Source organism: Sminthopsis crassicaudata, chromosome 2 (genome assembly GCF_048593235.1).
Source record: "Sminthopsis crassicaudata isolate SCR6 chromosome 2, ASM4859323v1, whole genome shotgun sequence".
NCBI classification, from domain to species: domain Eukaryota; kingdom Metazoa; phylum Chordata; class Mammalia; order Dasyuromorphia; family Dasyuridae; genus Sminthopsis; species Sminthopsis crassicaudata.
Window position 1 is genome coordinate 230,421,244 of NC_133618.1, and position 17,397 is coordinate 230,438,640.

General features: G+C 35.4%; 1 protein-coding gene across 1 annotated transcript in view; it reads right to left on the bottom strand.

Moving 5' to 3' along the window:
- Positions 1-17,397, bottom strand: part of STK4 (serine/threonine kinase 4) — a 118,135-nt gene that overhangs the window by 68,906 nt on the left and 31,832 nt on the right. Inside the window, exon 9 of the mRNA XM_074288508.1 lies at positions 16,735-16,921. Within this exon, the coding sequence (XP_074144609.1) occupies positions 16,735-16,921 (187 nt within the window). The remainder of the gene's footprint in view (positions 1-16,734; positions 16,922-17,397) is intronic.

Consider the following 17,397-nt stretch of genomic DNA (forward strand, 5'->3'; position numbering starts at 1 on the left):
AGAATTCTGCAATGCATAGAATTCTTGTCCCACCATTTTGTTGCTTAAGGGTACTTTGCTAGAACTATCAGAACCACCATTAGGTTGAATATAATAGCTGGAAATGAAAACTTCTCAATGACCACATCTTTTTTTTAAACCAGTTCCACTGAACAAGTTGTTCTTGTGCTCTGAACAAGGACCTATCACTACTGACATAAAGGAGAAAATAATTTCAAAGAAATAAAATCAATTACCCCTCAAGAAGCCAACTGGTTGGTGCCTGTAGCATTTATTTGCAAGGTATAGCGACTTCTTTAATATGCCCCAGAGAAAGGAGGTGTTAGGAAAAAAAGAACTAAAATCAATTTATGTTATAGAGAAGATGGAATGAATAAGGAACTCTGTTTTTCAAACAGTCACATAAAGCTACCATTTGGAGAAAAAGTAAGTTTCAGTATGTCAGTTCATTCCAATGAATAGACTCCGTTCCTATGCAACCTTGCATTACATTGTTTTGGAAAAGAGTCTCACAGGGCAGTTCTCCAAGCCAATATATAGAATGAAATGATGAGCAGCCCTCTGTTTATTTTTATTTGGGAAAAACGTGGAAAGAAAAAATTTTCACTTTTTGCCTACTTTTTGCTTTTGCTTATGGATTAATATGCCCTACAATCCAAATTGAGAGCTGCTATGGCAGGACAGTTTCTCTGAAGTGCTCGTTTGCCATCCCTTAAATTGCAAGCATTTTTATTTCTTACATACCTGTCCCTGCCTTACCATTTCCCACTGATACCACCCTCTCACTTGAATTATTAGAATAACTGCCTCTCTGTCATGAATTGGTCCATTCTACAACTATTCTTAAAATCATTGTTAAAAATTATCTTCTCAAAGCCTAGCTCTGATTATGACACTTCCCTGGTCAAAACATCTTCACTATTTATTGCTTATAGGATGAAATTCAGATTTCTTACTTTGGCACTAAAGGATGGTGACATATCTTCACTTCAACATTAAAGTACTTAGAATCTATAAGGCATATTATGCTAGATATTAGCAAAAATGTAGATAAAACAGTCCTTCCTGTTTGGTTCCAACCCATCTTTCCAAATATGTTTTAGAATATTTTCCTATTTTAAAAGCAAATTGTTAGTCTTAAAAATGAAAAGGGAGAACTCACCACTAATGGAGAGGAAATTAGAACAATAGTTAGGAGCTACTTTGCTCAACTTTATGCCAATAAATTCAATAACTTAAATGAAATGGAAGAATACCTTCAAAAATATAGCTTGCCCAGATTAACAGAGGAAGAAGTAAATAGTCTAAATAGTCCCATTTCAGAAAAAGAAATAGAACAAGCTATTAACCAACTCCCTAAGAAAAAATCCCCAGGACCAGATGGATTTACATGTGAATTCTACCAAACATTTAAAGAACAACTAACTCCAATGCTATGTAAACTATTTGAAAAAATAGGGATTGAAGGAGTCCTACCAAATTCCTTCTATGACACAGACTGGTACTGATACCTAAATCAGGTAGGCTGAAAACTGAGAAAGAAAATTATAGACCACTCTCCCTAATGAATATTGATGTTAAAATCTTAAATAAAATATCAGCAAAAAGACTACAGAAAATCATCCCCAGGATAATACAATATGACCAAGTGGGATTTATACCAGGAATGCAGGGCAGGTTCAATATTAGGAAAACTATTAGCATAATCGACTATACCAATAACCAAATTAACAAAAACCATATGATCATCTCAATAGATGCAGAAAAAGCATTTGATAAAATCCAACATCCATTCCTACTAAAAACACTTGAGAATATAGGAATAAATGGATTATTCCTTAAAATAATAAGGAGCATGTATTTAAAACCATCAGTAAACATCACATGTAACGATGATAAACTGGAACCTTTCCCAATAACATCAGAAGTGAAACAAGGTTGCCCACTATCACCATTACTATTCAATATTGTACTAGAAATTCAATATAGTACTAGAAACTCTAGCCTCGGCAATAAGAGCCGAGAAAGAGATTCAGGAATTAGAGTAGTAAATGAGGAAATCAAATTAACACTCTTTGCAGATGATATGATGGTATACTTAGAGAACCCCAAAGACTCTGCTAAAAAGCTATTAGATTAACCCCAGCGTAAAAAAAAAAAAAAAAAAAAAAAAAAAAAAAAAAAAAAAAAGCTATTAGAAATAATTCAGAACTTTAGCAAAGTTGCAGGATACAAAATAAATCCACATAAATCCTCAGCATTTTTATACATTACCAACACAATCCAAGAGCAAGAGATACAAAGAGAAATTACATTCAAAATAACTGTCGATAGTATAAAATATTTGGGAATATATTTACCAAAGGAAAGTCAGGAATTATATGAGCAAAATTACAAAACAGTCAGATTTAAATAATTGGAAAGATATTGAGTGTTCTTGGATAGGCCGAGCGAATATAATTAAGATGACAATACTCCCTAAACTAATCTATTTATTTAGTGCTATACCAATCAGACTCCTAAGAAACTATTTTAATGACCTAGAAAAAATAACAATAAAATTCATATGGAAGAACAAAAGGTCGAGAATTTCAAGGGAAGTAATAAAAAAAAAAATCAAATGAATGGGTCTAGCTGTACCTGACGTAGAACTATATTATAAAGCAACAGTCACCAAAACCATTTGGTATTGGCTAAGAAATAGACCAGTTGATCAGTGGAATAGGTTAGGTTCTCAGGGCAAGATAGTGAATAAAAACAGCAATCTAGTGTTTGACAAACCCAAAGATCCCAACTTTTGGGATAAGAATTCATTATTTGACAAAAACTGCTGGGAAAACTGGAAATTAGTATAGCAGAAACTAGGCATGGACCCACATTTAACACCACATACTAAGGTAAGATCAAAATGGGTCCAAGATTTAGGCATAAAGAACAAAATCATAAATAAATTGGAGGAACATAGGATAGTTTACCTCTCAGACTTATGGAGGAGGAAGGAATTTGTGTCCAAAGGAAAACTAGAGATCATTATTGATCACAAAATAGAAAATTTTGATTACATCAAATTAAAAAGCCTTTGTACAAACAAAACTAATGCAAACAAGATTAGAAGGGAAGTAACAAATTGGGGAAAACATTTTTATAGTTAAAGGTTCTGATAAAGGCCTCATCTTCAAAATATACAGAAAATTGACTTCAATTTATAAGAAATCAAGCCATTCTCCAATTGATAAATAGTCAAAGGATATGAACAGACAATTCTCAGATGATGAAATTGAAACTATTTCCACTCATATGAAAGAGTGTTCCAAATCACTATTGATCAGAGAAATAAAAATTAAGACAACTCTGAGATACCACTACACACCTGTCAGATTGGCTAAGATAATAGGAACAAATAATGATGAATGTTGGAGGGGCTGTGGGAAAACTGGGACACTGATGCATTGTTGGTGGAGTTGTGAAAGAATCCAACCATTCTAGAGAGCAATCTGGAATTATGCCCCAAAAGTTATCAAACTGTGCATACCCCCTTTGATCTAGCAGTGCTATATCCCATGGAAATACTAAAGAAGGGAAAGGGACCTGTATGTGCCAAAATGTTTGTGGCAGCCCTTTTTGTAGTGGCTAGAAATTGGAAAATAAACGGATGCCCATCAATTGGAGAATGGTTGGGTAAATTGTGGTATATGAATGTTATGGAATATTATTGTTCTGTAAGAAATGACTAACAGGAGGAATACAGAGAGGCTTGGAGAGACTTACATCAACTGATGCTGAATGAAAAGAGAAGAACTAGATCATCATTATACACTTCAACAATGATACTGTATGAGGATGTATTCTGATGGAAGTGGATTATCTTCAACATAGAGAAGAGCTAATCCAATTCCAATCGATCAATGATGGACAGAATCAGCTATACCCAGAAAAGGAACACTGGGAAATGAGTGTAAACTTTTGCATTTTTTGTTTTTCTCCCCAGGTTATTTTTATCTTCCGAATCCAATTCTTCCTTTGCAACAACAACAACAACAAAATTTGGTTCTGCACATATATATTGTACCTAGGATATACTATAACATATTTAATATGTATAGGAATGCCTCCCATCTAGGGGAGGGGGTGGAGGGAAGTAGGGGAAAATTTGGAACAGAAGGGAGTACAAGGGATAATGTTGTAAAAAAATGTTATAATTATAAAACTAATAATAAAAAAGAATATTTTCCTATTTTAATGTATCATCCAGCCAGATTGGCCTACTTATTATCATCCTGGAACATTTCCTACCTCTTTGCCCTAGCTGTATGATCCTAGGCAAAATACTTAATATCTGTTTCAGTTTCCTGATCTGTAAAATGGGGATAAAAATGGCACCTATTTCTAAAAGTTGTAGTGAGAATTAAAGGAGATGATATTTGTAAAAGTGTTTTGCAAATTTTAAAGTGCTACCTAAATGTGAATATAAATGTAAGAAGCAACAGGTTAGGGACAATGTCTTACTCCTTTTCATATCCTTACAGTGCCATATACATGGGTGGCATTTTGTAGAGTTAGTTCTACATAGAGTCTGTTCATGGAGTAAGTCTCCTGTTTTAAAACTTCATTTTTCCCCCTCAGTTTTTCATGCAGTAGAGTATAGAAATCAGGGCTCTAAAATACAACAAACTTCTACCATTTTAACAGAAGATATCTCTGTGAATTAATCTTTGAATTTAAAAAATATAGCCCATTTTTTATTCTTCATCCTAGGTAATCCTCATCAGAAAAAAACTTTATTAGGGACTTATATACTCTCTCCTACCTCAAAAGACTACATCTTAATGTGGAATTTAAAAAAAAAAAAGAACTGCTATGATAGTCATGAATATTCAAAGAATGTCAGAGCTGGAAAGATCCTTGGAACATGAAATGCTAGAACTAAAAAAGAACTTAAAAACTGAATTTAGGCATTCGGTTTTAGAAATGAGGAAAATAAAGCATGAAGGGGGAAGTTAATTTGCTCCAGATGACACACTATGGGTAGCAGAGTTACAAGTAGAACAGGACTCCTGACTTTCAGGCCAGTGCTCTCTTTGAAAACTCTGACAAGCCACCAAAAATATTCCCTCTTGTTTCTATAAACAAACCACAAGATTTGTATAAAATTACAGGTTTTTCTGGACAGTCAAGGTTAGAATCACTTTAAGAAAATTGAAGTGGAGACCTTAGAATACCTATTCTATACTTGGTTCCTTAGCAAAAGTTCTTTGACTTTTCCCAATGCTTATAAAACATCAAAATTCATATTTCATAGTCACTACGCTTGTGGGCATGTCTGAGCTGAATCTAGACGTTACTCTCAAAAACAGGTGAGAATAATTCTATCTCATTCTTTAAAATCTTTACAATTCATTCCTGGACTAAGTAATAAATTCATGGACTCATAACATGGACTAGATCAAAGGTGTCAAACTCTTGGCCCACTGAATGTAGCCAAAAAACACTAACATGTAAATAAGAAATATTTAACAAAAGAAATAAAAATGCAATTTAACATAGACAATGTTAATTTCTGGTTAAAATTTCTAAGTCGATCTGTGGACCCCAGGGAATCATTTCTTGTTGACTAAACCAGATGCTCTTTAAGGTCCTTTCCAGCTCTAATATGCTATGATTCTATATTTCTTTTGCATCCTAAAGCACTTAATAGGCATTCATTCAAGAAATATTTACTGATTCATATTAAATAATGTAGGAATGTATTAGATAATAGTTCAGATGTGCTGCATCTAACAGAACTCAGAAGTTTTGATAAAAGAATTTTTTCTTCTAGATAGAAAGATCCAGCCTCTCCATTCCCTTCATATTGACACCAAGTTATTCTTCCTTGTGTTATCCTGTAAGGATGCGGTTCCCGCAAAACAAGAGAAGGGAATTGTAAGGGCCCTTTAAATGGGCAGGCACAGCGCAACAGGAGATTTGAGTGGCCCAGAAGTAATCTCTGTGGATATAGGACTGCCCTGTGGGTGGGGATCCTGGCCATATTGAGATAGCTTCGTAATGGGTGATTCTCTCGCTGATTGGCTGTGTGTGTGATCTCACAGGCCCTTTATAAGCCCACTGCAGACAGCAGTCGCTCTCTTTAACCTGGCGCTCTTTAACCTGACTCCCTAGCCTGGGGTAGCCAAGCCAAGCCAAACTGATGGATAGCCAAGAGAGGTAAGAAGTTTGGTAGTGAACACATGTGTCTTCAGACCAGGTGTTCACTAGGGAACCAACAAGTCATGGCATTATGTGAGTAGGTATAATAAAGGCTTTTAAGATTACATGTGGCTGTTCTTGAGTGCCCTACCAGTTACTAAACTACTATTCAAGAAATTGTGGCTAGAAACCTTTGAAGGCCTCAGAGGAGGCGAGCCGGGTAGAATTGACACTGCAAAGGTCAGTGGTCAAAGGTACTCTGTTGGACCTAGGACAGACGAGTAATTGTTACTGCCAGGAGGGCATGTTACATTATCCATCTATACAACTACCAGATCTACATATATTCACTCTTAGGGTCTCTCATGAACTTAATCTCACATCTCCAAAAGCTTATTGGACATTTTAATGGATATCTCACAAACCTTTTAAATTCAATATGTCCAAAACCAAAAATTATTATCTTTTTCCCTAAACTTAACCCTTTTCCAAACTTCCCTATTTCAGGTGAGAGCATTATAACCCTTGTAAAAACTTAGAATTCACAACTTAAGAGTCATTCTCAACTCCTCATTTTCCTGCACCCATATAATGCAGTAAATTGCTATGTCTTATCAATTCTTTTTTCCACAGTATGTCCAGCATCCCTCTTCTTCTCCCCAATCACATAATCATCACTCAGTGTTCCAGCCTGGAGTGCTGGATCCTGAAGTCAGAATATTTTCATTCAAATCCTGCCTCAGAGCCCATCTATGTGACCCCAGACTAGTCACAACCTCCCCTCTCACTCTCAGCTTCCTTATAAAACATGGGTGATAACAACATCTCCTACCTCACAGTTGTTATGAGGATCAAGTGAGATAATATGTAATAGCTCTTTGAAAATCTTAAAGCTCTCTATACTATTATCTTACAGAAATTATTGCAGTATCCTTCTGGCTAGTTTCATCTCAAGCTTCCCTTCTTCACTACATCCTTCACACTGCTTTCCAGTCTTATCCATTGATTCCCTTCAGGTATTCTTTGAGGCAATCAAACTGACCTTCCTCCTGTTCCTTAAACATAAATCTTTTTTTTTTTTTTTTCTGTTTTTGTGCTTATACACAGGTTGTTCCCCCATGCCTGGAATGTACTTCCTTCCTATTTAAAACTTCTCAGTAATGCTTGTTTCTTTCAATGGTCAGCTCAAATAATCAAGAAAAGTGGTATGAAGCCTTTCTGACTCCCTAGTACTGTTAGTACTTTCCCCATCCTTCAGCAAATTTGCTACTTAATTTTGCATATTCTGTATTTAATATTATGTGCACGTGTTGTCTCTTTAGATAGAATTGGAAGCTCTTTGAAGGCAGGCACTATTTCATTCTTTTGTTTGTTTTTATAGAACAGTGATCAGTATACAGCATATACTTATAATAATATCAGCTGATTGATTCATCATGCATAGATCGGTTCATTTAACAGACCAGCATTTATTAAGCATCTGCTATATAAAAGGATTTGATAAAAGATAATAAAGTTTAGATAAGACAAACAAGATACTACTGAAATAAGATAAGAACCCTCTTCTGAATCCTCTTTTATTGCTCCCATTATATAACCAATAAAGTCCTAGCTTCTAGATTTGGCTTTCTAGGCCCTGTCATTACCATCTCATCTCAAATCACTTTTTCTCAGCATGTAACTGTGTGCCAGAAAAACCATATTTGTCATTCTTTGTACAAAGTCTGCAGTTCATGCCTTTGTTCACATAGCCATTCCCTATACCTGAAATTATTCACTAATCCTTCATCTCCCCATCTCCAACTTTTAAATTATTACTCCTCTTTGAAAACTGACTTTTTTTTTTTTTTTTTTTTTTTTTTTTTTTGGTAATTGCTCCAAAGTTCAGACTGCTGGCTAACAGTTTAGATCAGCAGTTTTCAAAGTATAGTCTGGGACCCCCCTTTCAATAGGTCTATAAGGACAAAATTATTTTTCATAATACTAAGATGTTTTTCCAATCACAAAATGTATGAGGTCTTATTTTCTTCATATACTTTAGTCAGAATAACATATTAAAACAGATTAAATCAGAAATAGAGAAGAGGAGCTAGCTATCTTCTATTAAAGACATTAAAGAAATTTGTAAAAATGTGTAAAACAAAGTCACCCTTCTTGCTAACAGTTTTTGAAAATGGTTTTTAATGTGTTATTTATGTTAACATGTAATGAGTTTATTATTATTTTAAAATGTATATATATTTCAAAATGTTATCAGTTTTAATTTTTAATATAGTAAATATATCAATAGCTATTACTCATATAAGCAAAAGCTCTTTGGGATCCTCAATAAATTTTTAACAGTAAAAGAGGTCCTGAGACCAAAAAGTTTGAGAAGTATTGGTTCAGACAATATCGCATAGTAGAAAGTTCAATATACCAGGAATGGGGCATTCTAGTCCCAGGTACTGCATTAATCAGCTGACAAGGGAAAATCATTTAAGCTTTTTAATTTCTATGTTTGGTTTCCACTTTGCAAAAGTGGATTAGATGACCTCTAAATTCCCTTTCAGTTCTAATAATCTGTAATCTATAGGATCTAGTGTGAATGCCAATTCCCAGATAATCAGAAATGATCTTTTAGTTAACCTTTTTAGACTTTTTTCCCTTTGTAAAATGAGGTTGGATTAGATGACCTCCAAAGGCCCTTTCAGCTCTAAGACTCCATGGATTCATGAAACCCAATTTGAATGTCAATTCTCAGATGGTAAAAAATTTTCCTTCTTGGGATTTCACACACAATTTTATACTTATCTTTCTTTATTACAGGGCTTCTTAAACTTTTTCCACTTACGATCCCTTTTCATCTGAGAAATTTTTATGTGACCCCAGATATATAGATACATAAAATAGGTATACAAATCAGACATGTACTGATAATAAATCAAAATTTTGGGGCATCCACATTTAATTATGTGATCCTATATGGGGTCACAAACCATAGTTTAAGAAGCTGTACTCTATTTCACAATACTATATAATTATCATATGATAATGATAGAATACTATAAAGTGTAAGGGGCCTTTAAATGGGTGCCACAGCAAATCGGGAGATTGAGTGGTCCAGAAGTAATTTCTGTGGATATTAGGACTGCCCTTGGGCGGGATCCTGGCCATATTGAGATAGCTTCGTAATGGGTGACTCTCTCGCTGATTGGCTGTGTGTGTGACCTCACAGGCCCTATGTAAGCCCACTGCAGGCAGCAATCGCTCTCTTTAACCTGGTGTTCTTCACCCTGGCTTCCCAGCCTGGGTGGCCAAGCCAAGATGGATAGCCAAAAGAGGTAAGGGTTTTGGTAGTGAACACGTGGGTCTTCTGACCAGGTGTTCACTCGGGAACCAACAAGTCAGGGCATCAGTTAGGGCATTATGTGAGTAGGTATAATAAAGGCTTTTAAGATTACACGTGGCTGTTCTTGAGTGCGCTACCGGTCATTAAGCTATAGATTCAGGAGATTGTGGCCAGAGACCTTTGAAGGCCTCAGAGGAGGCGAGCCGGGTAGAGTTCACACTTCAAAGGACAGTGGTCAAAGGTACTCTGGTGGGTCTAGGACAGACTAGTAATTGTAACTGCCAGGAGAGCACGTTACAAAAAAGTATGTGCATTCTGTATTCCCTGTGTTGTAAGTCTGGACAAAGACCATGCCATTTTCCCTTGAGTGCCTAACAGAATGCTTTGCTCATAATAGATGCTCAATAAACATTTCTGAAAGACTTAATTAATTCATGACAATGTAATCACCAATTTCTTACTGGCAAAAGCAAGCAAGTCAGAACAGCTTAGTGCCAAACAATCAAAATCTTTAGCTCATCATGTCTACTTTATAACCTAGCTTCCCTGGTCATAGGGGCCATGTTGGTGAAAACCTTTGACTTGTTGTCTAAGTGTTATTGGCCTGAGTCCTGCCTCTACTACTTCCTACTAGGTTCAATTTCAGTTAAGTTCCTGCTCCTCTTTGGCTTTGGCTTCCTCATCTGTAAAATTATATTTCCCTTAAGGTCCAGAGAGCCCAGCTCCAAATTCTATGATGCTAGTACTTGTAGGGCTCTCTCTTTTGCTCTTCATTACTGTTGTACTACTGCCCTCTGCTGGAAAACATTGCCCCACAATGGATTTCGGCTATTTAGTTACCAGGGTAGCTGCTAGAAATAAGTATTATAAACCTTCATTACAGTCAAACCAAAATTGTGAGAATACACAGATTAATATGTAGTTTGGCAAGATTTTGTGAATATATTTTCAAACACCAAGAGCCTATGCTTTTTGGCTCCTCCCATAAAGAGTGAGAATATTAACAGCTTCCAAAGATAAAATGAGACCCAACATCTGGATATAGTTAGAAAAAATTGAATATACAATTTGAATTTGGTCTCTTTCCTGGGAAGGTGACCTTGAATTATTTGTATAACTGTGAAGAAAGACCAGAAACCAAAATGTCTACTCTTCTGCAAATCTTACAGAAGGAAAAAACATTCTATAATCACTAGTTCACTAAGAGTTTCATTTTTCAAAGATGAAGACAGCCTTATTGTGACCCCATTTGTCTCCCCTTTAAAAAAAAGCAATCCAAAAAAAGCAGTAGATTCTGCAAAATAAGATAAAGGCTTTAAACTTCACAAAGGAATATTCCTATGTCATAGATCTGCTCTTTTAGAGGGCACTTAACAGATTTTCCTTGTCTGGCATTTCTCATCCCCAACATACTTAGATAGTCACTACCTTGACGCCAAGGAATTTCTCAAAAATATATAGCACACCAAAATGTTTGTGGCAACCCTTTTTGTAGTGATTAGAAACTGGAAAATGATTGGATGCCCATCAATTGGAGAATGGTTGGATAAATTGTGGTATATGAATGTTAAGGAATATTATTGCTCTGTAAGAAATGACCAGCAGGATGAATACAGAGAAGCTTGGAAAGACTTACATGAACTGATGCTGAATGAAATGAGCAGAACCAGGAGATCATTATACACAACAACAATACTGTATGAAGGTATATTCTGATGGGAGTGGATATCTTTGATAAAGAGAAGATCTAATTCAGTTCCAATTGATCAATGATGGACAGAATCAGCTACACCCAGAGAAGAAACACAGCTACACCCAGAGAAGAAACACTGGGAAATGAGGGTGAACTGTTTGCATTCTTGTTTTTCTTCTCAGGTTATTTTTACCTTCTGAATCCAATTCTTCCTGTGCAACAAAAGAACTGTTCGATTCTACACACATGTTAATACATAAGCTATATATGTTAATAATACATAATATATAATATATATGTTAATAATGCATAATACATAAGCTATATATGTTAATAGCTAAGAAATACTATAACATATTTAACATGTATAAGACTACCTGCCATCTAGGGGTGGGGGTGGAGGAAAGGAAGGGAAAAGTCAGAACAGAAGTGAGTGCAAGGGATAATGTTGTAAAAAATTACCCATGCATATGTACTGTCAATAAAAAGTTATAATAATTTTTTTTTTTAAAGACATTATTTGGTGAGAGAAAAAATATAGCACACCTTCAAAACATTAACAAAAAGGGGGCAGCTAGGTGGCGCAGTGGATAGAGCACCAGCCTTGAATTCAGGAGGACCTGCGTTCAAATCTGGTCTCAGACACTTAACATTTCCTAGCTGTGTGACCCTGGGCAAGTCACTTAACCCCAGACTCAGGGGGGGAAAAAAAAAAACCATTAACAAAATAGTTATGTTGCACTTATTTTAGCTAACAAAGATAAGCCATAATATGGTAGAAAGAGCATCAGATTTGGAATCAGGAGGCCCAAGTTTGAGTTAAGTCCTAGTTCAACAGTTCAATTCTCCTGGTCCTGGTTTCCTCCTCTCTAAAACAGGAGAACTGAAGTAGATGATATTTAAAGTAGTTTTCCATCTCTGAGCTATTAAAATGAGTTGGCGGCTCAGAAATACAGACTGTAATCATATAAAGAATGCTACTTTTATCAAAGGAGAGAAGTAAAATCTGACAAGCAGGTTCATAGGAAATCCGAATTTGCTCTAATTAACAAGCAGAACAAAATGAATTATTTCAAAAACTAAAAATGAATTCTTTTTCATAAATAATGGCATTAAAACTGAGAAAGGATGTAAATTCATGGTCTATTCCTACCCTTCCACTGTCCAGAGTTTATGAAGTAGCAAATGCACAATTCTTTGATAATCACATAAGTTTTAAAACAATGTCATGAAAATCCTTTCAAGAAACTGGGGATGTTAAGAATAATAACTCAACATTTATCTAAAATTTTATATAAGGATACTTTCTTCATAAGGCTCTGTGAGTTAGCTGCTTAAAAGTATTTTCAGAAGAAACTGACGTCAACATTAATATGCAACACAGCCATAACTCAAACCCAGGCTTTTTGAATCTTGCAATCTAATACTTTCCTCTATATCATACTACCATTCCATTTAATTTGCGCAAAAGATGATTCAAAGTAGATAAGACATACATGATTGTAATCTCGAAAAATATTAATAGCAATAATTATCATTTATTTTGAGTTTACACAATATGTAGTAGTGAAATAAGTCCTAGTTGGGAAATCAGAGAAGTTGGGTGTGAATCCCACTTTTGTTACTTAGTACCTAGGTGACCCTTGAGCAAATCACAATTTCTCTGGGCTGATGTGATGATCTCTAATGTCTTTCCAGTTGGAAATCTTCAGTTCTATAAATATATTATTCTTGAAGTGCAAGCATGTGAAAGATGGATTGGACATGCTTTATTTGAGATCAAAGAAGTCATGGATAGAATGTAGAGAACAGATTTTATTTCAATCTAAAGAAGAATTCCCTAAGGAGAGTTCAGTAAATGGGATCAAGCTATCTTCTTAAGAACTAAGTTTCTCATCATGTTCAAGCAGAGGCTATATCTGCCAGAATTAGTATAAATGAAATCCATGCTTAAAGTAGAGGTTGGATAAGATGACTTTTCACATTCTTTCCAGTTCTAAGATTTCATGAGAATCAATGAAATTAGAAATAGCACAGTAATGATACTGTGGTAAAGGAAGTGTTAAAATACCAGCAGTACTTTATGTCCTAATTACTTGCAAATGCTATACCCTCTTTGTGAACTGGGGAGAATATGATAACACACAAGGGAAGTAGTGTTATAACAACCCTCTTCAAACAACTGCAGGTGGGGGGGAAAATGGGCTGATGGTCAAGAATTCCTGTACTATGCAGCAAAGAAATCAGTATCTGATGAAGTGTTGAAATAAAAAAATTTCAACAGGATCTGTGTCTTTGGTTTCAATACAATGAAACTATATATCAACAATAGCTATCTTTTATTAGTCAGTGCTTTCTATGAAAAGATACACATACCTAACATTTTTTTCATCTCAAAACAGCATTGATTCACCTAAAATATGCCTGAGTTGTCCTAAAGTAGATGTGCTGTTATGTTCCAAATTCCCATTTTTTAAAAGCTCAATATAGCAACAGTTCTAAAGATTAAAAACAAAAAAATTGAAAAATACAAGAAAAATAGAAGTTACAATTAACATCCTTAGAAAAATTCAGTCTGGTAGAGGAAGCATATCCTTTGATTCTTTGAAAAATCTGATTTCACTTGTAAGGATAGTTACTCCACAAAAATATACTGAAATTCCTTCATGTTTCTTAAGCTGCCATGGCTAAAAAGTTACTTGTATGTAGGAAGTGGCATAGTGGATAGACTGGACTTAGAATCAGGAAGACCAGAGTTTAAATCCTGTCTTGGAAACATCAGTTGTATGACCAAGGACTAGTCACTTAATCTCTCTCAGCCTCAATTACCTCATCTGTAAAATGAAAAGGCTGGACTCATTGACCTCTAAAGTCCTTTCTATCTCTAAAATCTATGATTCTATCAATAATGAGCTCATTTTGCTGGTCTGGTCCTTAGTTAGCAGATATATTGTCTGCCAACAGGCCAATATTTAAAGCATTTCCAAATGCTAAGATAGCAAGGCCAGAGCTTGCCCTCTCTTGACTTGACCTTCAAGAACTCTAGGTAATTTCTTCATCTTGAAGATGCAATGAAAAAAGATTACTGAAGCAAACATAGAACCTTAAAGTGACAGGAGATGAACAGCAAATACCAAGGGCCATCATGTAGGGTGATAATAACTATGTGTGAGTCAGACTATGTATGAAGACAGAAATGGGAATAAGGGAATATGAAGTGCAATACTATCTCTTGTTTGTACTATATAACACTGTCAATGAACAACTGGTTTGGTGACTGAACCTTTTCTGGGAGTAGACCACTAGAACCAATAGCTTTAGAAATGGGGAATGAGGCAAGTCTTTTTTTAAAGGTGGAACAGGCTGCCACAGGAGATAGTAAACTCTGTCATTACGGGAATTCAAGTGGCAATAGGAATCATTTACCAGGAATGGAATTGGAAGGACTGAGCAATTAGTTACAGGTTAGAATCAAGGTCTTCTAACCATCATGATCCAAGAAAAGAAGGGGAAAAGCAGAAATAGAGGGAGGAGAGGAGAGAGAGGAGGAAAAGAGACAAAACAGAGAAACTTTAATAACTCATTTAATTTATCTCACTAAAATTAATTTTAAAAGCCTAGTTCAGATTTAACCTTTCCAACATGGCATGACAAGGTTCTAACCTCTGTCATTCTAGACAGCCAAAGACTAGGAAAATGATGATGGTGAGACAGCATGCAAGTCAGGCCTTTCATAAAACAGGACTGTCAATCTCTCTGTGGGAAGCAGACTTAAACGAAACAGGGAAGGCAGTGCCAGTGTTTGCCAGTTTTACATGTCAGGCCACAGTTTGCCAACCCAGTGTCTATGACTAGTCTAGGTGAAGCAAAGAGTTGTTAAAATGAGACAAGATAGAAGATTTGAATGATTCCTAGCTATTCTTGACTTTATTTCTGTCTGTGTCCTTGAGCAAGTCATATACTTTATGCTTCTGTGAGCTATTTAATCTCACAACAGCTTTGGGAAGATCAATTTCCCTGGAAGGGTGTCTGAGGATCCTTGGAAGAAAAGTCTTAAGATAAACAAGAAAAAGGGTTTTGTTTTTGTTTTGTTTTGGGTTTTTTAACTATTTAACTAAAACAGAAAGAAGACTAAGGTTTAAATCCTAGCTACATCACTTAATTTATCATTTCCCTTCTCTGAACATCAGTTTTCCTAATAAATAAAATGAAGAAACTGTTCTAGATTATATCTACTATCTCTTCCAGTTCAGCATGTGGAGGAGAAAAGACTTATAGTGCAAGACCCAGGTTTGAATAGCACTAGAATTTTAGGATGAAATAATGAACCTCTCTGAGCTTCAGGTCTGTATCTAGAAAATGAGGCTCATACTTCTTTAATTACCAACTCCCCAAAGTGTTTTAAGGAAAATGAAACCTAAAGCTGTGTATGTATTTATTTTATTTTCATGTTTTCAGATCCTATAACCTTCCTGTGTCCTGTATCTTAACCTGACCTTATATGATTCCCCCAAACAAGTTCCATGGCAAAATCATCATTTTCCTTCAAGTCAATCCATCTAATTCAACAAATATTTTACTACCAAGTGAATTAAGACTTGAGGGCAATTTGATTAAAATTATTAAACTGCAGATGTAAAGTAATACTCAAAAAAAAAATCTATAAGCTACTTTTACACACTGCTACTAGGAGAGAGTTTTAGGAAGGGATATCAAAAGTTTAGGGATCTTCTCATATTCTTAGGTAGATTTCCTGATGGAAGGTATCTAATTTCCTCCTGGAACAAAATAAAATCATCGTTTTGGTCTTGATGTGGCCATAAATGTTTGTTTTATTTTCATTTTTTAAAGATTATGTTCCTAACCATTACATTATTTATTTGAAATCATAAAAAAGGTTATTTAAGCTCTCAGTTTATTACAGAGCTCCCTCTACTGGTCCCTTCAAAGAAAGCACAATGGTCTCAGTATTTACTTGGTACAGGAGGTTTTTATCTCGATTCATGAACTTTAAAAAATACTTTGAAAACTTACATATTTTAATACACACACTCAAAAATATCATGAGAAGGAGTTCACACACTCCCTCACAGAAAGCCAAAGAGACTGATGGCACAAAAAAGAGTAAAAACCCCAGTATTAGTAAGCATGGCAACAGGAAAAGAAGATTAGGAATCAGGAGACTTGGATTTTAGTCCCAGCTTTGCCACTTTCTGTAATCTCAGACAAATAACCTATCCTTTCTTGCCTTGAAGTTCTTCACCTATAAAATGCTGGCAAGACTCTTTTTTCAGGTTCCCTCTAATTCTAATAATCTATTAAGTCAATGAAACATTGAAGGAAAGTTATAAAAGCAATATCATTAGAGAGGCTAGAAGAACCTGGGGGAAGAAACTAATATTGTGAAAAACCTACTCACCCTTTTTTACCTTATGGGATGGAAAAAAAAAAAAAAAGACAAGGAAGCAACAATTGAAGCACTTACGAATGGTTTTCTGAGTCAGTTTGTCTGTCAATCACTTACTTTTCATAGTTCCTTCTTCCTCCTCCTCTTCAGTGTTGATCACCATTGTGCCCAACTGTGATGGCAAAGTATCATCATGTTCTATCATGGTATTGGCTCCATCACCCAGGGTACTAGCAGCTCGTACTGTGCCAGTCTCATCTCCAACAGCACGAACCATTGTGCCTGAATCAGTTTCATCCTCCTCCTGTAAGAATGCAATGTCCAGAAAAAAAGCTGATTTATATTACAATTAATCATATTTGAGCTCTTAAATCTGACTAATTAGGCTAAGATGACAGCTTGACAGCTAAAGGACGCTTAACCTCATGGGACTGGGAGCATAGCCACTCCAAGTATGGATTGACAACCAGAAAACTAGGGTTCTAGTCCCAACTCAATGTACCATCTCAGAGAAATTAGTCTTAAAAAAAAAAAAAAAAAAGAGAGAAATTAGTCTCTTCCCTTTCTGGGTCTTAGAATCCACACAAAAATTAAGAGGTTGGATTATATTCTTTAAAAACTCATTATTTCATTGATGTGAGCATTCTTTCCACTTACACAGACTGATTACAAACCTCCTTAGGCTTGGCGACTGGTCTTGAAAATTCCTGTAACCATAACCTTTAGTACTTGACAGTCTCTTGGACCTTAGCCATGTTGGTCCTTGAATAACAGTTACAC